At 45.0% G+C, this 20,952-nt stretch overlaps 1 protein-coding gene across 1 annotated transcript; it reads right to left on the bottom strand.

Moving 5' to 3' along the window:
- Positions 1-7,813: 7,813 nt before the first annotated feature.
- On the bottom strand, positions 7,814-8,104 carry LOC133762427 (MICOS complex subunit MIC10-like). The gene has a single exon (XM_062195420.1). It carries the CDS (start codon positions 8,086-8,088, stop codon positions 7,852-7,854), a length of 237 nt encoding a protein of 78 aa, XP_062051404.1. The 5' UTR covers positions 8,089-8,104; the 3' UTR covers positions 7,814-7,851.
- Between the last annotated feature and the right edge of the window lie 12,848 nt (positions 8,105-20,952).

Raw genomic sequence — 20,952 nt, 5'->3', positions numbered from 1 at the left:
GCTGCAACAGCCAAGTCTAGGCCAGGCCGAATCCAGGAACCTGGAGCCTCTTCTGAGTCTCCCAGGTGGGTACAGGGGCCCAAGCACTTGGGCCATCTTCCACAGCTTTCCCAGGCACATTAGCAGGGAACTGGATAGGAAATGGAGCAGCTGGGACTTGAACTGGTGCCCATTAACCCATTGTGGCACAACACTAGCCCTACAAAGATTTCTTTCCAAGACTGTCATGCACATTATTTATACCCTGAATATTTACTGGAAGCAAAATACCACATTACAGACTCTATTAGGTATTCACTCATTAATGATCATGTTCAGAAGAATGTCTATTGACGTGATAATGCTCAAGATCATTTTCTGTAGAAAAGGCAAGGCCTAAACTATATACAAAAAATACATCCATTAAAATAGCTAGTATTTAAAAAACAGAAAATAACAAGTGTTGAAGATGTGGAGAAAATCGAACCCTTTGTGCTATGCAGGTAGCAAGGTAAAATGGTACATCCACCATGGAAATTAGTACAAAAAATTTTAAAATAGGACTACCATATATCAAGGAATCTCACTTCTGTGTGAATATCCAAGAGAATGGAAAGCATTCAAGAGATGTTTATGAACCCATGTTCATAACAGCATTATTCACAAAAACCAAATGGCAGAAGCAACCAAAGTTCCATTAACAGGTGAACTGAAAAACAAAATGTAGTAGATATATACGATTAAATTTCATTTTTATTCTATTTTTAAATTTTTACTTGAAATGTAGAAAGACACAGAGAGACTGAGACAGAGATCTTTCATTTTCCAGTTCACTCCCCAAATGCCCACAACAACCAGGGCTAGGCTAGGCCAAAGCCAGGAACTCAAAACTCCATCATAGTCTCCCACATGGAACCTAAGTACTTGAGCCATCATCTGCCTCCTCCCAGAGTAAACAGGCCCTCCGGTATAGTATATGGATGTCCCAAGCAGCATCTTAACCACTGCTCATACAGTGGACTATTACTTGGCTTTACACTGGAAGAAAATCTGGACACATGCTACAGTATTGATGAAATTGAGGATATTATGTCAGTGAAATAAGCCTGTTAAGAAAGACAAATACTGTATGATTCTAGTTATAGGAGGTACCTAAAGTAGTAAAAATCATAAAGACAGATAGTAGAAGGATATTTGCCAGTAGCTAAGGGGAGGATAGAATGGGGAGTTATTATATATTGGATACAGAGCTTCAGTTTTATAAAAATATGAGAATTTTGGAGACTGGTTACACAATAATATGAATATACTTAACCCCACTGAACTGTACACCTAAGGATTTTTATGATGGTAAATTGTATGAGTATTTTACCACAATTAAAATTTTTTAATTTTTTAAAATTTATTTGACAGATAGAGTTAGACAGAGAGAGAGAGACAGAAAGGTCTTCCTCCCATTGGTTCACCTCTCAAATGGCCACAACAGCCAGAGCTGGACTGATCCAAAGCCAGGAGCCCAAGCACTTGGGCCATCTTCCACTGTTTTCCTAGGCCACAGCAGAGAGCTGGATCCAGAGGAGCAGCCAGGACTTGAACCAGCACCTATATGGGATGCCAGTGCCACACACAGGCGGAGGCTGACCCTACAAGGCCACAGCACTGGCCCCAATAAAAATAATTTTTAAAAGCTTGCCTAAAATTAAATCTATCAGAAAGCATCCAAAAAAAAATTTTTTTTTGAGGGGAGAGAGATAAAAGAGTGAGAAAGAGCTCCAATCCCTTGATTCACTTTCCAAATGCCCAAGATGGCCAGAGCTAGAACAGGAGCCGTGAGCTTAATCCAGGTCTCCCATGGGTGTGGAAGGAACCCCATCACTGAGCCCTCACTGCTGCCTCCCAGTGTGCTGTCCTGAAGGCACAACGCATCTGTATGGTGTTCCAGCACAGCATGAATAACCAAGTCACAAAGAGCAGCAAACATCAAATGAGGAGCATTCAATTAACAGAAAAAATGTGTGTTAAGGGTGGGGCTTATTGGTTAGATTTGTTTTATATGTACTGAGAGGCACTGCAGTCTTCAGAAGTGTCCGTATCAGGGGTAGACACCCATGGCCCGCACTGGAGTATCTGAGTTCGAGTCTCAGCTGCAACTCCTAATTCCAGCTCCCTGCTAATGCAGACATTGAGGGGCAGCAGCAATGGCTCAAGTAATTGGATTCCTGTCACCCATGTGGGAGACTTGGACTGTGTTCCTGGCTCAGGGCTTTGGCCTAGTCCAACTCTGGATGTTGCAGACATTTGGGGAGTGAACCAGCAGATGGAAGCACTCTCTCCCTCTCCCTCCCTCCCTCCTCTCCCTCTCTGTCTCAAATACATTTTAAATTTTTGTTAAATTTGGCCAGCACCGCAGCTCAATAGGCAAATCCTCCGCCTGCGGCACTGGCACCCCGGGTTCTAGTCCCGGTTGGGGTGCCGGATCCTGTCCCTGTTGCCCCTCTTCCAGGCCAGCTCTCTGCTGTGGCCCGGGAGTGCAGTGGAGGATGGCCCAGGTCCTTGGGCCCTGCACCCCGTGGGAGACCAGGATAGGCACCTGGCTCCTGGCTTCGGATCAGCACGGTGCGCCATTGGAGGGTGAACCAACGGCAAAAGGGAGGACCTTTCTCTCTGTCTCTCTCACTGTCCACTCTGCCTGCCAAAAAAAAAAAAATTTTTTTTTGTTAAATTTAAAATAACTTAAATCCAATGTCATAGTAATTTTGCATCATATATGTATTCATTAAAATAAGAGACTATGGGCTGACATTTTGGCCTAGCAGATTAAGCGGCTGCCTGCAGTACCAGCATCCCATATGGGTCCTGGCTGCTCCACTTCCCATCCAGCTCCCTGCTAACCTACTGGGAAAGCAGTGGAGGATGACCCAAGTCCTTGGGCCCTTGCACCCACATGGGAGAGACAGAAGTTCCTGGTTTCCTGGCTTCTGCCTGGCCCACCCCTAGCCATTGGGGCCATTTATGAAGTGAACCAATGGATTGAAAAAAATCTCTCTCCCTCTATCTCTGTAACTCTGTTCAAATAATAAAATAAGTCTTTAAAAATAAATGAAAATAAATTTGCTTTTTAAAAATAATATAAGAGGGCCGGCGCCGTGGCTCAACAGGCTAATCCTCCGCCTAGCGGCGCCGGCACACCAGGTTCTAGTCCCAGTCAGGGCGCTGGATTCTGTCCCGGTTGCCCCTCTTCCAGGCCAGCTCTCTGTTGTGGCCCGGGAGTGCAGTGGAGGATGGCCCAAGTGCTTGGGCCCTGCACCCGCATGGGAGACCAGGAGAAGCACCTGGCTCCTGCCTTCAGATCAGCGCGGTGCACCGGCCGTGGCGGCCATTGGAGGGTGAACCAACGGCAAAAGGAAGACCTTTCTCTCTGTCTCTCTCTCTCTCTCTCTCACTGTCCACTCTGCCTGTCAAAAAAAAAATAAAAATATAAAAATAACATAAGACCCTTGACGAGTGTTATAAGTACAGGATATAGTATATTTTAGCCATAAACACAATGATGAATAATAAATCTCTAAAACTTTCCCAGCTTGCATAACTGAAACTCTTTACCAATGGAACAGTTATTCTGCATTTCTCCTCCCACCAGCCCCTGTCAACCACTATTCAACCTCTGTTCCTTTGCATTTGACTATTTCAGATTCCTCATATACATGAATTTGAGCATAATTTGTCCTTCTGAGAATGGCTTAGTTCATTTAATGCAGTGCCCAACATGTTCATTCACGTTGTGATGTATGTCAGATTTTCTTCTTTTTAAAGCCTTAATGATATTCCATTGTGTTTATAGATCACATTGTCTGGGTCTGTGCTGCAGCTTAGTAGGCTAAACTTACACCTGCAGCACCCTCATCCCATAAGGGAACTAGTTTGTGTTTCAGCTGCTCCTCTTCTGATCCAGCTCTCTGCTAATGGCCTGGAGAGCAGTGGAAGTTGATCCAACTACTTGGGCCCTTTCACTCATGTGGGAAACTCAGAAGAAGCTCCTGGCTCCTGGCTTCCAGCTCTGCCAATTGTGGCCATTTTGGGAGTGAACCAGCGGATGGAAGGCCTTTCTTTCTGTCTATTCCTCTGTCTGTGACTCTGCCTTTCTCAAATAAATAAATAAAATCTTAAAAATAAAAAAGGCCACATTTTCTTATTTTTTAATTTTTGTTTTATTTCAGTATTTTTTAAAAAAAATTTATTTGAAAGGCAGAGTTACAGAAAGGAGACATACCCACAGAGAGAAAGAGGGAGAGAGAGAGAGAGAGAGCGAGCGAGCTGTTCTTCATCTGATCCAGCTATCTGCTAACGCACCTGGGAAGTCAGCAGAAGATGGCCCAATTAGTTGGGGTTTTTTAATTTATTTTATTTTATTTATTTGAAAGACAGTTACAGAGAGAGGTAGAGGCAGAGACGAGAGGTCTTCCATCTGCTGGTTCACTCCCCAAATGGCCACAGTGGCCAGAGCCGATCTGAAGCCATGACCCAGCAGCTTCTTCTGGTCTTCCATGTGGGTGCAGAGGCCCAAGGACTTGGACCATCCTCTGCTACTTTCCCAGGCACATTAGCAGGGAGCTGAATGGGAAGTGGAGCAGCCAATGGGATGGGATGGGATGCCAGCGCTGCAGGCCAGGGCTTTGACCTGTTGCGCCACAGCAGTGGCCCCAAGGTCCAATTAGTTGGGCCCCCACCACGCCAATGGGAGACCCAAATGGAGTTTCAGGCTCCAGACTTTAACTGGGCTGACCCCAATTGTTGCAACCATTTGAGAACTGAATCAGAGGATGGAAAAACTCTTTGTCTCTTCCTCTCTCTCTGACTCTACCTTTAAAATACATAAATAAATCTTTTTTTTAATGAACTTATCTTTTAATTCTATTTTCCCATGAACTTAAGTTTTCTTTCTTTTTTTCATATTTATTTACTTATTTGAAGGGAAGAGTCACAGAGAGAGCAAGATCTTCCATCTGCTGGTTCACTCCCCAAATGGCTGCAATGACTGGAGGTGGGCCAGGCTGAAGACAGATCCAGGAGATTCTTCCAGGTTTCCCACATTGGTGCAGGGACCCAGGACTTGGGCCATCCACCACCGCTTTCCCAGACGCATTAGCAGGGTGCTGGGTTGGAAATGGAGCAGCCAGGACTTAAACCAGCACCCAAATGGGATGCTGGCACTGCAGGCAGAAGCTTAACATGCTGCGCCACAGCGTCAGCCCCAGACCACATTTTTTTATTCATTGACTCATCAATGGACATGTAGGTTGTTTATATATCTTGACTATTGTGAATCATGTTACTGTGAACATGGGAGTGCAGATATTTCTTTGAGACCCTCATTTCAATTCTTTTGGATAAGTACCAGATTGGGACTGCTGGATTATATTATAGCAATTATATTTTTAAATGTTTGAAGAACCACTGTATTGACTTCGATAGCACTTACATCATTTTACATTCCTTCCGACAGTACATACAGGTTCCAATTTCTTTACATCCTTCCCAACTCTTCTTTTCTTTAATTGTTGCTTAAAAAACTAAACTAAGGGGCAGGTGTTGCAGCGTAGCTGATAAAGCTGCCATCCCCAACACTGGCATCCCATATGCATGCCAGTTGGAGTCCTGGAGGCGCCACTTGCAATGCAGCTCCTTGCTAATGGCCTGGGAAAAGCAGTGGAAGATGGCACGAGTGCCTAGGCCTCTGCCATTCATGTGGGAGACCCAGATGAAGTTCCTGGCTTTGGCCTGGCCCAGCCCTGGCCATTGCAACCATATGGGGAGTGAACCAAAGGTGGAAGATTCTCTCTCTCTGTCTCTTTCTCTCTCTGTAACTCCTACTTTCAAATAAATAAATCTTTTTAAAAAATCTCTCTGTAACTATGCCTTTTAACTCAATACAAAAACTTTTTAAAACTGAACTAAAATTAAATGAAATATATATATATATATTCAACAGGTGTGGGATGATAATTTAACTGATTTTTTAAAGTATTTATTTATTTAGTTGAAAGAGTTACAGAGCAAAAGGGGGAAAAACAGAGAGTGAGAGGGAGAGAGAGAGAGAGAGAGAGAGAGAGAGAGAACTCTTCCATATGCTGGTTCACTTCCCAAATGGCCACAACAACCAGAGCTGGACCAGGCCAAAGCCAAGAGCCATGAGCTTCTTCTGAGTCTCCCACGTGGGCACAAGGGCCCAATCACTTTGGCCATCTTCCACTGCTTTCCCAGGTGCATTGGCAGGGAGCTGGATCAGAAGTGGAGCAGGGACTGGCACTGTGGCATAGCGGGTAAAGCTGCTGCCTGCAGTGCTGGCATCCCAAATGGGCAAAGGTTCGAGACCTGGCTGCTCCACTTCTGATCCAGCTTTCTGCTATGGCCTGGGAAAGCAGTAGAATATGGCCCAAGTCCTTGGGCCCCTGCACCCACATGGAAGACGCAGAAGAAGCTCCTGGCTCCTGGCTTCATATCAGCACAGCTCCAGCCATTGCAGCCAACAGGGGAGTGAACCAGCGGATGGAAGATCTCTCTCTCTGCCTTTCCTTTTCTCTCTGTGTAACTCTGACTTTCAAGTAAATAAAATAAATCTTTAAAAAAAAAAAAGAAGAAGAAGGAGAAGGAGAAGGAGGAGGAGGAAGAGGGAAAGGGGGAGGGGAAGAGCATCTGGGACACAAATCAGTGCCCATATGGGATGCTGGGTTTGCAGGCAACAGCTTTACCCGCTGCACTACAGCGCTGGCCCCATAATTTTTCTTTCTAATTTATTTATTTGTTTGTTTATGTATTTATTTATGGGAAAAGCAGAGCAACAGAGAGGGAAAAAGAGTCAAAGACAGATATTTTCCATCCGGTAGTTCATTTTCCAAATGGCTAGAAGGGCCAGGGCTGGGCCAGGCCAAAGCCAGAGTCTGAAACTCCATCCAGATCTCCTGCATGAGTGATAAAGCCACAAGTACTTGGGCCATCCTCTGCTGCTTTCCAGGCTCATTAGCAGAGAGCTGGATCATAAGTGAAGCAGCTGGGTCCTGAACCATAACACCAACCCCTGTCTTTTTTTTGTTTATTCTTTTGCTGTGCAGAAGTTTTTTAGTTCAAGTTAGTTCCACTTGCCTATTTTTGCTTTTATGTGCTGTTAATGTCACATCTAAGAAATCATTGCTACAACTAACGTATTGAAATTTTCCTTTTTAAAGATTTATTAATTTATTTGAAAAGCAGAGTTACAGAGAGAGGGAGCGAAAAATATCTTCCATCCACTCGTTCACTCCATAAATGGCCACAATGGCCAGAGCTGGGCTGATAAAAAGCTGGGAGCCTGGAGCTTCATCCGGGTCTCCCACTGGTGCAGGGGCCCAAGGACTTGGGCCATGCTCTGCTGCTTTCCCAGGCACATTAGAAGGGAGCTGGATTGAAAGTGGAGCAGCCAAGACGAACCCACTCTCATATGGGATGCCTGTGCTGTGCCTGCAGTGGCTTTACCCACTATGCCACAGTGCCAGCCCCATGAAATTTTCTACTGCATTTTCTTCTAAGAGTTTTATAATTTCAAGTTTTACATTTAAGTCTTTAATTGACTTTGCATTAATTTTTGATTGTAGTATAATAGTTCGAGTTCATTTATTTTGCATCTGAATAGCCAGTTTTCCCAGCACCATTTTTTTTTTCCTATTTGTGTTTAATTTATTTCTCTTCAGACCATCTCCTTACAATTTCCAGAGAGAAAATACAAAACAAGAAACAGGCTGGTTTCAGACACAGCAGAGCACTGGAGTTGGAAGCGCTGCGACTCTGGAGCGCTGCGGGGTTCCTCCCTTCCTCCCTCCGGGGCGTTCTCAGTGTGCGTCACTGCTCCTGCTTTTTGACGTATTTCCCATGCAGAAGGTAAGACGCCTGGAAGTCGTGCTGACAGTTGGAATAGGCCATGCCCAGGCCCATGCCAGAACCAAAGGCTAAAGGCCATGATGTTCTTTTAAAGACGGTAAGTGAGAAAACAACTCCTAATCCAAAACCAGTACCTATCTTCATGACCGTATCCGCCATGCACCGGTCCCACTTCCTGCCGATGTCTGACTTGGACATGTTCCCCACCCATGGCTCCATCTTCCCTTGCCCCCAGCACCATTTATTACAAACACTGTTTTTTCCCCATTGTGTACTGTTGGCACCCTTGTCAAAGATTATTTGACCATACATTTGTGGATTCGTTTCTATATGCCTGTTGTTATGCCAGTGCTATACAATTTCTGTAGGTTTATAATAATTTTTGAAGCCAGAACGTGTGATGTCTCCAGCTTTCTTTCTTAATACTAGTAAAGCTGTAATAGATTTTTTTTTTTAAAAGCAATAGCAAGCATACCAGGAGACATTTAAAGCGGGCTAAGAATCTCAGCCAAAGTAATGCATTCAGACAGCTCTTAACTTCTTATTCTTTGGGTTTTTAAAAAATTCTTATTTATTTATCTAATTTGAAAGGCAGCGAGAGACAAAGATCTTTCGTCTACTGGTTCATTCCCTAAACACCTGCAGCAACCAGGACTGAGCCAGGCTGAAACCAGGAACCAGAAACTCCACCTAACTCTCCCATATAACTGGCAGGAATCCAAGTAGTTGAACCATCGTCTGCTGCCTCCCAGGGTGCACATTAGCACAGAGCTGGAATTGAAAGCAGAACCAGGTCTTGGATCCAGACCCTCAAATTCGGGATGTGGGTGTCTCAAGAGATGGCTTAACCAGTGCACCATGCCTGTTCCTTAACAAGGAACTAAAAGGCTTTGAGAATTCAAAGCTGCAGTTGTCAAGTGAAAATCTCCATATTGCATTCTTTCAATAACTATCATTCCACAAAGCCTGCCCTGAGCAGAGTATCCAAACCAGTGGTTCTGAATGGAGCCAGCTGAGATCAGAAACCCCTTACTTCAATGCAAAATATCTTTTCCCTGATAATCAAACCCTGGGCAGTCATTTTGGTTGCAGTTGAGACAAAGACAAAGATGTTTGAAGAAGCACTGACTCTCTTACTTTTCCCGCAGAATCAGTGAATGTTTAGAAAGTGCGTCTATTATGAGTGATTTATATTCAAAATGGTGGAGGTCCTGCTAGACAGGGGAGTGGCAGAACAGAAATGTGGGTGATGCCTGAAACTGTTGAGAATAAGAGGGAGAAGGCTCCTGCTGCACCCTAACCTCTCATTTTCATTTCCAGAGTCTTTTGATTTCCATTCAGTTTCATTGAAAAGAGCATAGTCTGTTTCTACAACCCTTTCCTTACTCTCCTAGGTCTTCTTCCACTTTATTCCCAAGGCCATATTTTCACTTGAGAAAACCTTTAGTGTTCCTTTCACAATCTCTATAACCTTATTGGTATGACATCCTATTAGAATCTGTATTAGAGGCCGGTGCCGCGGCTCACTTGGCTAATCCTCCGCCTGCGGCGCCGGCACCCCGGGTTCTAGTCCTGGTCAGGGCGCCGGATTCTGTCTCAGTTGCTTCTCTTTCAGTCCAGCTCTCTGCTGTGGCCCGGGAAGGCAGTGGAGGATGGCCCAAGTGCTTGGACCCTGCACCCGCATGGGAGACCAGGAGAAGCACCTGGCTCCTGGCTTTGGGTCGGTGTAGTGGCCATTTGGGGGGTGAACCAACGGAAAAGGAAAACCTTTCTCTCTGTCTCTCACTGTCTAACTCTGCCTGTCAAAAAAGAAAGAAAGAGAGAAAGAAAGAATCTGAATTAGAAGGCTCAATTGTTGAAAATAATGGTGGCTCATTCTATAAAAATCATAGCAATAGCACTTATGTGGTACTTAATTTCCAAAGAGTTTACATATATTAATTCATTTAACCCTTATAAATTTCATAATAATCTCATGAAGTAATTATTTAAATACCATATTCATTGACTTGAAGATGTTGTCAATATTAAGACATCATTGTTTTGTTTACCATTAGCTGTTTCACTTCCAATGCAGTTCCCTGCTAATGGCCTGGGAAAAGCAAAGGAAGATGGCCCAAGTGTTTGGGCCCCTGCATCTGCTTGGGAGATCCAATGAAGCTCCAGGCTCCCGGCCAGAGCTGGGAGTGATGAACCCAATCCAGCTTTCCTACATGGATGGCAGGGACCTGACTACTTGAGCAATTATCTGCTGCCTCACAGGATTTATATTAGCAGGAAACTGGGGTCAGGAGTTGGAACCAGACATCAAACCCAGACGCTCCAATATGGGACTACGGCATCTTGACTGGCATCTTAACCACTAGGCCCAAGAGCCACTCCTGGAAAGCTATTTTACACAGTACAGAATTTACTTCTTCTTCTTTTTTTTTTTTTTTTTTTTTTGATAGGCAGAGTGGACAGTGAGAGAGAGAGAGAGACAGAGAGAAAGGTCTTCCTTTGCCGTTGGTTCACCCTCTAATGGCTGCCGCGGTAGCGCGCTGCGGCCAGCGCACCGCGCTGTTCCGATGGCAGGAGCCAGGTGCTTATCCTGGTCTCCCACGGGGTGCAGAGCCCAAACACTTGGGCCATCCTCCACTGCACTCCCTGGCCACAGCAGAGAGCTGGCCTGGAAGAGGGGCAACCGGGACAGGATCGGTGCCCCGACCGGGACTAGAACCTGGTGTGCCGGCGCCGCAAGGCGGAGGATTAGCCTGTTGAGCCACGGCGCCGGCCAGAATTTACTTCTAACATGAACAGTATGAACTGAAAATCATGTCACAAGTGCTCCTGACAATAATTGTAAGAAGCATCCTGATTTCAGAAATATGAAAATGGGGCCGGCGCCGTGGCTCACTTGGTTAATCCTCTGCCTGTGGCATCGGCATCCCATATGGGCGCCGGGTTATAGTCCCAGTTGCTCCTCTTCCAGTCCAGCTCTCTGCTGTGGCCTGGGAAGGTAGTGGAGGATGGCCCAAGTGCTTGGGCCCTGCACCCGCATGGGAGACCAGGAGGAAGCACCTGGCTCCTGGCTTCTGATTGGCGCAGCTCCGGCCATAGAGGCCACTTGGGGGGTGAACCAACGGAAGGAAGACCTTTCTCTCTGTTTCTCTCACTAACTCTGTCAAATTAAAAAAAAAAAAAAAAAAAGAAAGAAAGAAAGAAAGAAAGAAATATGGGGCCGGTGCCACGGCTTACTAGGCTAATCCTCTGCCGGCGGTGCTGGCATCCCGGGTTCTAGTCTCTGTTGGGGCGCCGGATTCTGTCTCAGTTGCTCCTCTTCCAGTCCAGCTCTCTGCTGTGGCCTGGGAGGGCAGTGGAAGATGGCCCAAGTGCTTGGGCCCTGCACCCGTATGGGAGACTGGGAGGAAGCACCTGGCTCCTGGCTTCAGATCAGCGCAGCACACCAGCCATAGCAGCCATTTGGGGGGTGAACCAATGGAAGGAAGACTTTTCTCTCTCTTCCACCTCTCTCTCTCTCTCTCTCTCTCTCTCTCTCTCTCTCTCTTTCTCACTGTCTAACTCTGCCTGGAAAAAATAAAGAAATATGAAAATGCTGAAATAATTGCATCTTATAATGAATGACATTATCTTCATTTCAGAGATAAGGAAACTGAAATACAGAGAGATTTAGTGGCTTGCCAAAGCCACATCGATACTGGTCTCAGACAGTGAGAGTGAAAGGAGACAGAGAGAAAGGTCTTCCTTCCACTGGCTAACTCCCCAAATGGCCACAGCAGCTGGAGCTGGGCAGATCCGATGTCAGGAGCCAGGAGCTTCTGAGTCTCCCACATGGGTGCAGGGGCCCAAGGACTTGGGCCATCTTCCACTCTTTCCCAGGCCATCAAATAGAGCTGGATCAGAAGTAGAGCAGTCCGGGACACAAACTGGTAACCATATTGGATGCTGGCACCACAGATGGAGGATTAACCTACTGCATCCACAGCACCAGCACCTCCAAAGGGTTTTTAAAAATATTTATTTTGGGGGCTGGTCTGTGGCATAGAGTTAGAGTAAGCCACCTGCCGCACCAGCATCCCACATGGATGCCTATTCGAGTCCCACTTCTGATCCAACTGCCTGCTAATGCATCTGAGAAAGCAGTGGAGGATGGCCCAAGGGCTTGAGCCCCTGAACCCATGTGGGAGACCCAGAAGAAGCTCCTGGCTCCTGACTTTGGTCTGGCTCAGCTCTAGCTGATACAGTTGGAGACCTGGATAGAGTTTCAGACTCCTGGCTTTGGCCTGGCCGAGCCTGGCCCTTGTGACCATTTGGGAAGTGAACTAGCAGATGGAAGATCTTTCTCTCTGTCTCTCTTCTCTCTTTGTAACTCTGAGTTGAAAATGAAATCTAAAGAAAATTTTATTTTCAAAATAAATAAAGGCAGAGGAGACAGAGAGAAAAAAGACAAAGAGACAGAGAGAGCTTCCATTGCTGGTTCACTCCCCAAAAGGCCACAACAGCCAGGGCTGGTCCAGGCCAAAGCCAGGGCCCCAGAAATCCCAGGTCTCCCATGTGAGTGGTAGGGGCCAAGGCACTTGAGCCATCACCTGTGAAGGAGCCTTGACTCAAACCAAGTATTCTGATGTGGGATGCAGGTATCTCAAGTGGCAACTTATTCCACTGTGCCACAACACCTGCACCCTGTAACGTTTTTGAAATAGCTTTGTACTCCATGCATCTTTAGTAATTATTTTTGCCAGTAGAAACCTCCCAAGACAGGAAACCCCACCTTATGATTCAGCAGATCTATTTTTGGACAGCTCTAATTGGAAGAAAGTGCTTCTGGATCAAAATCTTGCACTTCTCTCTCTCTCTCTTTTTTTTTTTTTTTTTTTTTTTTTTGAAGATTTATTTTGTTTATTTGAAAGAGTTACAGAGAGAGAGAGAGAGGTTTCCTATATGCTGATTCACTCTCCAAATGGCTGCAATGGCTGGAGCTGGGCTGATCCAAAGCCAGGAGTCAGGAATTTCTGTGTCTCCCACATGGGTGCAGGGGCCCAAGGACTTGGGCTGTCCTTCTCTGCTTTCCCAGGCCAGGGACTCAAACCAGTGCCCCTATGGGATGCTGGCGCTGCAGGCCAGGGCTTTAACCCACTGCACCACTCCATCTTGTACTTCTTGATCTGTCCTTTGGGATCACACAGAACAAACTGAATCCTCTCCATAGGAATGTGTTTTGGTTTTATTTTCCCAAATGGTATGAGAACTGCCTGGATTTCATTCATTCAGTATTTATTGAGCATTTGCTATGTGCATAAAACTGCAGGGAACTATATGTAAACATGAAGAATGAAACACAGGACCCTACATCAGAGATAACTACCACATAAACAAGAAATAGTAAATGGTAAGTACTCTAGATAAGGAAATTAGAGGAATAAAGACATTATATCTAAGGAAGCAGCAGCAGACTTTGAGGAGGAAAACAAGTGAACTGGGATTTAGATGGCTGTAGATGGGTGGATACTACACCTAATGCAATGCCTAGGAGCACTGTTGTGCAGTGTATTGAAGTGTTTAAAATTTGGGTTTTTTCCTTTCTCCTGTTTATCAATGTGTACAGTCTACCTCTGCTGTTCTTCTTACCTATTTGTCTGCTCAACACTGCTTGAAATAAACTTAAAGATCATCTCATCCAACATTTTTCAAATTTTTAGAAGCCTTTTTTTTTTTTTTTTTTTTTTTTTTACAAATGCAATCATAGAAATAGAGAAAATACAATGGTTCTGTTGTAGCTGACATTGGGGTGGGAACATGTGGCACTGCTTTACCTTTACAGATTTGTGAAACTCACCACCCACTCCTCATCCAGTGTTTACACTTATCTGGAAAGTAGTCAACCAGCCAGTGCTTGAACATCTATGTCAATAGATTGTCACAAGCAAAAGACAGTACCTCTGTCCATTTTGTGTTGCTATTAAAGTTCATTTTAGCTCACAATCTTGGAGGTTGAAAGTCCCAAAAGAGCCAGCCCTATCTGGTTTCTGGGAAGGGCCCGCTGGGTGCATCAGAGCTTGGCAGAGAAGTGGAAAGAGAAATGGCCTAATGTAGAAGGGGCCAAACACACGGGGTGGACGCACTTTATAACAACGTGCTCTCATGAGAACTCACTCAGTCCTGAGAGAACTACATTAATCACTACCACAGGCAATGCTCCCTTGACCTAATTACCTTGTGCCTCATAAAGGTTCCAGCACCTCCCAACCCCACCAAACTGGAGACCAAGCTTCTAGTACAAGAACATGTATGGGATGTCCTCAAACCACATCCAAATCGCAGCAGTAAGTGCCAGGGACTGCCTGAGCCCCATCTCAGCGACCTCTTAAGGGGAGAGATAGGAGCATCATGGCTGTATCCCTTGGAAGGCCAAGAATGCCACCAATATATTGAGGAGAGAGACAGAAACATCATGCCTGCATTCCTTGGAAGGCCTGGGATGCTAGGAACAGTCCCCTCGTGCCTTAGGTTATGGGAAGGCTCATGCCACAGAGGCCTTGGACGCCTTGTTCCAGGATAGCAGGCAAAGGTCTGGTTATCACACAAGATGTTCCTGCCCTCCCCATGAGAGATAGCCTGATGCATACCACCCCATGGACGAAATTGTGCTGATGTAAACAAATATAGACTTGCTGACACAGCAAGGCTGAAAGTTATCTGTAGGGAATAAAAGCCGCCAGGAGAGGGAAAGAGACTTTCTCTCTCTGCTAGGGTGGAGGCTCCCTCTGGCCCCCTGCTTTTCCATAATCTCTTATCTCTATCTCTGTTTATTGTACCCTCCCCTCTTCACCCTGGAAAATTGGCTGAGCAGGTCTCAGCAGTAAGTTATACAGATACATAATCAGTTAAGTTATTATTATGGAGGGAAGTGAATTAAGTTACTATTTTGGACATGTAGGTCAATCAAGTCGAAATTAAAAAAGAAACAGATGTACATCTTTTTTTTTTTTTTTTTTTGACAGATAGACAATGAGAGAGAGAGACAGAGAGAAAGGTCTTCCTTCTGTTGGTTCACTCCCCAAATGGCCGCTACGGCCGGCGCTGCATCGATCCAAAGCCAGGAGCCAGGTGCTTCTTCCTGGTCTCCCATGCAGGTGTAAGGGCCCAGATATACATCTTAACACTGCTTTTATTATATCTCATTTTCCTTGCTTAAAGAAAATGAATGCACCCTGGGAGGCAGTAGATGATGACTCAAGTGACTTCATTCCTGCCACTCAAGGAGGAGACCTGGATTGAATTCCTGGCTCCCAATTTTGGTCTAGCCCAGCCCTGGCTACTGTGAGCATTTGGGGAGTGAACCAAATAGGAAATCTCTGATATGATAGAAAATCTTTGTCTCTCTGTCCCTCTGTCTCTCTGCATCTCAAGTAAATGAATACATAAAAGTTTGGGGAAAAAAAGATAGAAACAAAATATCAGAAAAATTAAAAATAAGAGATATTCTACAAAATATCTGCCTGGGTGTTAGTGTTGTGGCACTGCGTGTTGTGAAGCTGCTACTTGTGACACCAGCATCCCATATTGGAGCACTGGTTCAAGTTTCACTTGTAGCATTTCCAATCCAGCTCCCTGCTAATGTGCCTGGGAAAGCAGAAGATGGCAAAAGTGCTTAGGCCCCTGCTACCCACATGGGAGACCTGTATGGAGTATGGAGTTCCTGGCTCCTGGCTTTGGCCTGGCCCCTGCACCTGGCCATTTGCAGATGTCTGGGGAGTTAACTAGCAGGTGAAAGATCCCTCTCTGTCTCTTCCACTCTGTGTGTTTTCAAATAAATAAATATATTTTTTTTAAATCTTCCCTATATTTACAAAAAAATACCAAGTTTATGAAAGGTAAGAAAAATCTGAGGACCTGTTCCAGACTAAAAATTAGAGACATGAATTTGAGGCTGGTGTTATTTTTTTTATTTTTTTAATTTTTTATTTTTTTTTTTTTGGACAGGCAGAGTGGATAGTGAGAGAGAGAGACAGAGAGAAAGGTCTTCCTTTTTGCCGTTGGTTCACCCTCCAATGGCTGATGCGGCCGGCGCATCGTGCTGATCCGAAGCCAGGAGCCAGGTGCTTCTCTTGGTCTCCCAGGCAGGTGCAGGGCCCAAGGACTTGGGCCATCCTCTACTGCCTTCCCGGGCCATAGCAGAGAGCTGGCCTGGAAGAGGGGCAACCGGGATAGAATCCGGTGCCCCAACCGGGACTAGAACCCAGTGTGCCGGCGCCGCAAGGCAGAGGATTAGCCTGTTAAGCCACGGCGCCGGCCTGAGGCTGGTGTTATGACATAAAGGGTAAAGCTGCTGTCCATAACACCAGCATCCCATATGGGCACTGGTTTGAAATATGGTCTGGGGCTGGCACTGTGGCGCAGGAAGTTAAGCCTCCACCTGCAGTGCCAGCATCCCATAGGGTGCTGGTTCCAGTCCTGGCTGCTCTACTTCCAATCCAGCTCCCTGCTAATAGCCTGAGGAAAGCAGTAGAAGATGGCCCAATCTGGGCCCCTGCCACCAATGTGGGAGACCCAGATGAAGCTCCTGGCTTTGGCCTGGCTAAGCCCTAGCTCTGGTGGCCACTTGGGGAGTGAAGCAGTGGATGGAAGATCTTTCTCCCTCCCTCCTTCTTCCCCCCCACCATCTGTCCCTCTTTCTCTGTAACTCTAACTTTCATATGAATAAATAAATCTTAAAAAGAAAAAGCGAGTCATGAATTCAACCCAGATTTTGGATCTTTTTTCTGTAAGGGCTTTTATTGGGACAATTGTCAAAATTTGAGTAGCATGTAAATTAGCTAGTAGTATCATATCAATGCTCATTCCTTGATGTTGAAAATTGTGTAGTGGTTATGTAAAAGAATATACTTATTAGAAAATATATTTTGGCATGTCTAGGGTTGAAGGGCTGAAACTTTCACACAGATCAGAAGGAAGATTTGAGAGAGAGAGTCAAATGTGGTAAACTGAAGAGCTGGAGAATCGGAGCAGATGGTGTGTAAATTCTTTGTGCTATTGAAATCGTTCTTTCAGACAGAAATTATGATAAAAATGACTTGGAGATAATATCCCTGTGACCACTTAAACAGAATTTCTGGGGAGAGCAAATAAAATTTTGTGAGGGAAAGAGCTTTATAGGCTGTAAGTTTCCCTGCAGATATAAAGCATAGTTATTACTACTGAAAAGAGCTTTACAAGCTATGGGGCTCTAACAAATGTAAAACAAGGGTTTCTACTGGATTTTGGTAGTTTCTACAGAGATTAAGTCCAGTTATGTGTCGATTAGTTCAATGATTGCTCCTTTGGGTGAAGGATTTTACAGTTAGAGAGGCACCTTGCTTTTCATTGCTTTAGAAGCGTCAGTAATCAATAGTAACTTTATTACCTCATTTATTGCACAAAATCCATATTCTGAAAAATTGTCTATTCTTCTGTATTTATTTCTTGAGACCAAATGGCCTCCAAGTCCCTTTGCAACACTGGAATCCCATGATTTAATAGCAGTTGAGAAAAGCCACTGGTGAGAGGGCCGGTGCCTCTTATCCTGTATCATCACTCAGCCGAACTGTGATACTGTCTTCCTTGGTACCATGAGCCTACTGACTGCCCTGTGGTAGGCCAGCACGTAGCAGATGCTCAGTAATACTTACTCAGTTAACAAACCCTAGAAGGTGAAAACGTAGTGCATCCATAGATTTGATCTACCCATTCTCCCCCTTTTAAATTTTTCTCTTTTAAAAATTTTATTTATTTATTGAACAGGCAAAGAGAGAAAGTGACAGAGAGCAAGCTCTCCTCTGCTGATTCACTTCCCATATGCTTTTAACAGCCAAGACTGGGCTGGACCAAAGCCAGGAGCTGGGAACTCAATCCAGGTCTCCCACGTGAGTGACAGGAACCCAATCACTTGAATCATCACTCCCAATCCCAGAGTACATTAACAGAAAGCTGGAGTCAGGAGCTAGACATGGATATAGAACCCAGGCACTCCGATGTGAGATATGGACACCTTAACCACCAAGCCAAATGCTTTCCCCTTCCTCCCAATTTCTGATGTGTTTCTTCTCCTTAAAATATTAGCTTTAGGGGCTGGCTCTGTGGTGCAGTGGGTTAACGTCCTGGCCTGAAGCACCAACATTTGGGCACCGGTTCGAGACCTGGCTGCTCCACTTCCGATCCAGCTCTCCGCTTATTGCCTTCAAAAATAATCTAGGAATTATCTGCGGGTTTTAATTGTCCATGAAATATGATTCCTTTAATGGCAAGTAAAATCATGCTTTGCAATATTCTTAAAGTGATATAAAGAGGCTGGAGGAAATAATTTGCATATAAATAGCAGAAAGAAAAAACTTAGACCCCATTGTTAAGTCCTAAAAGAAAACTTCTGGAAGAATCTGAGCTCTATGCAGGTATCCATTCATTCTTTGTCATTGACACATTCCTTATCTATGTAAGATTTTCATTGTTTTGTATTATAATTTATCTGTTTGTGTTTATCTTCCATAAGACTGTGAATTGTGATGGAAATCTTAAAAAAAAAAAAAAAAAAGAATTGGGGGCCAGCGTCATGACACAGTGGGTTAAAGCCCTGGCCTGAAATACTGGCATCCCATATGGGTGCTGGTTCTAGTCCTGGCTGCTCCTCTTCCAATCCAGCTCTCTGCTATAGCCTAAGATAGCAGTGGAGGATGGACCAAGTCCTTGGGCCCCTGCACCCACATGGGAGACCCGGAAGAAGCTCCTGGCTCCTGGCTTTGGATCGGCGCAGCTCCGGCCATTGAGGCCAATTGGGAAATGAATCAGCAGATGGAAGACCTCTCTCTCTCTCTCTCTGTAACTCTGTCTTTCAAATAAATAAAATAAAAAAAAAATTTTTTATGTAGGGAGTTAAGCTTCCACTTAAGAAACTGGCATCCCATATGGGTGCCAGTTTGTGTCCTGGCTGCACCAGTTACTATCCAGCTCCCTGCTAATGTGCCTAGGAAAGCAGCAGAGAATGGCCCAAATACTACAGCTTCTGCACCCATATGGGAGACCTGGAAGAAGCTCATGGCTTCAGCTTGGACCGTCTCTGGCCTTTGTGAACCAGTGGATGGAAGATCTCTCTCTCTGTCTCTGCCTTTCTGTAACTTGGCCTTTCAAATAAATAGTCTTGAAAAATTATTGCATATTATTGTTGTTTTAATTTTTATTGGTTATAATTCTAAGAGTTTTTTTTTTTTTTTTAAGATTTACAGAGAAGGGGGTTAGTGGAAGAGATCTTCTATTTGCTGGTTTATTCCCCAAATGGCAGCAATGGCCAGGGCTGGGCCAGGCCAGAGACAGGAGCTCCATCTGGGTCTCCTGTGTGAGTGCAGGGGCCCAAAGACTTGGGTCATCCTCCATTGCTTTCCCAGGTGCATTAACAGGAAGCTGAATAGGAAGTGAAGCAGCCTGGACTAGAACTAGCACTCATACAGGATGTTGGCACCTCAGGTGCCAGTGTAACCCACTGCAACACAGTGCCAAGCCCATAGTTGTATGAGTTTTTACACATGCATGTATCAATTCTCTTTTTAAAGAAAATTATTTATTTATTTATTTGAAGGGCACAGTGAAAGAGAAAGACAGAGGGAGATAGACATCCTTCCTTTGGTTCACTCCCAGATGCCTGCAAAAGCCAGGGCTGGGCCAGGCCAAAGCTGGAGAACTTGGGCCATCCTCCACTGCTTTTCCAGGCCATAGCAGAGAGCTGGATGGGAAGAGGAACAGCTGGGACTAGAACTGGAGCCCATATGGGATGCTGGCACTGCAGGCGGCAGCTTTACCTGCTATGCCACAGCACCAGCCCCAGGAAGGTTTAAATTTTCACACTTAGCTTTTGTAGGTGTTATTTGCATACTCTAAAGTTCCCTAATTTTAAATGTGCATTTTAATGTGTTTTGACAAATTGTATACAGCCATATAACTACATGTAACTATCACAATCAAACTACGGAAATGCTGTCACCCCCAAATTTACCTTGTGCTCTTTGTAGACGTCACTCCCTAAAATTCTCTTTCTCTCTATTCCACCCTCCAGACCCTGGGTTGATCTGCTTTTATCCATACAACTTTACTTTTTCTAGAATTTCATGTAAATGGAATCATACAGCCTTTTGTGTCTGGCTTCCTTCACTTCCCATAAAGTGTTTTTTAAATTTGTTTTAAAGATTTATTTTATTTATTTGAAAAACAGAGTTACAGAGAGAAGTAGAGACAAAGAGAGGTCTTCCACCTGCTGGTTCACTCCCCAAGTGGCCACAACGGTCGTAGCTGTGCCGATCCGAAGCCGGGAGCCAGGTGCTTCTTCTAGGTCTCCCACACAGGTGCAGGGGCCCAAGGACTTGAGCCATCCTCCACTGCCTTCCCAGATGCATAAGCAGGGAGCTGGATCTGAAGTGGAGCACTTGGGACCCAAACTGGCGCCCATTTGGGATGCTGGCACTGCAGGCCAGGACTTTAACATACTACGCCACTGTGCCGGCCCCAGCATAAAGTTTTTTCTTTTTTTTTTTTTTAAAGATGTATTTATTTATTTGAAAGTCAGAGTTACACAGAGAGAAAAGGAGAGGCAGAGAGAGAGAAAGAGATCTTCTATCTGCTGGTTCTCTTCCCAGTTGGCCGCAATGGCCAGAGCTTTGCCTATTTGAAGCCAGGAACCAGAAACTTCCTCCAGGTTTCCCACATGGGTGCAGGGGCCCAAGGACTTGGGCCATCTTCTACTGCTTTCCCAGGCCACAGCAGAGAGCTGGATCAGAAGTGGGGCAGCCAGGTCTTGAACCGGTGCCCATATGGGATGCCGGCACACAGGCAGTGGTTTTACCCACTACACCACAGCACCCAACCCTAAAGTTTTTAAAATACAATTGTGTTGGTGCGTGTATCAGTGGTTTGTTTCTTTATATTTTTGAGCAGTATTCTATTGTGTGGATGTCAAACAATTTGTCTATCCACTCACCAGTTGACCATTATAAATAAAGCTGCTGTGAACATTTCAGAGCTCTTTATATAAACATGTTCTTG

The sequence above is a fragment of the Lepus europaeus genome, chromosome 6 (assembly GCF_033115175.1).
Source record: "Lepus europaeus isolate LE1 chromosome 6, mLepTim1.pri, whole genome shotgun sequence".
NCBI lineage: Eukaryota > Metazoa > Chordata > Mammalia > Lagomorpha > Leporidae > Lepus > Lepus europaeus.
Note: the sequence above shows the minus strand (reverse complement) of the source record. Positions and strands in the feature narration are given on the sequence as shown.

Coding starts and splice junctions, on each gene's coding strand:
- LOC133762427 (XM_062195420.1), bottom strand. CDS start 8,088: ATGTCCAAGTCAGACATCGGCAGGAAGTGGGACCGGTGCATGGCGGAT.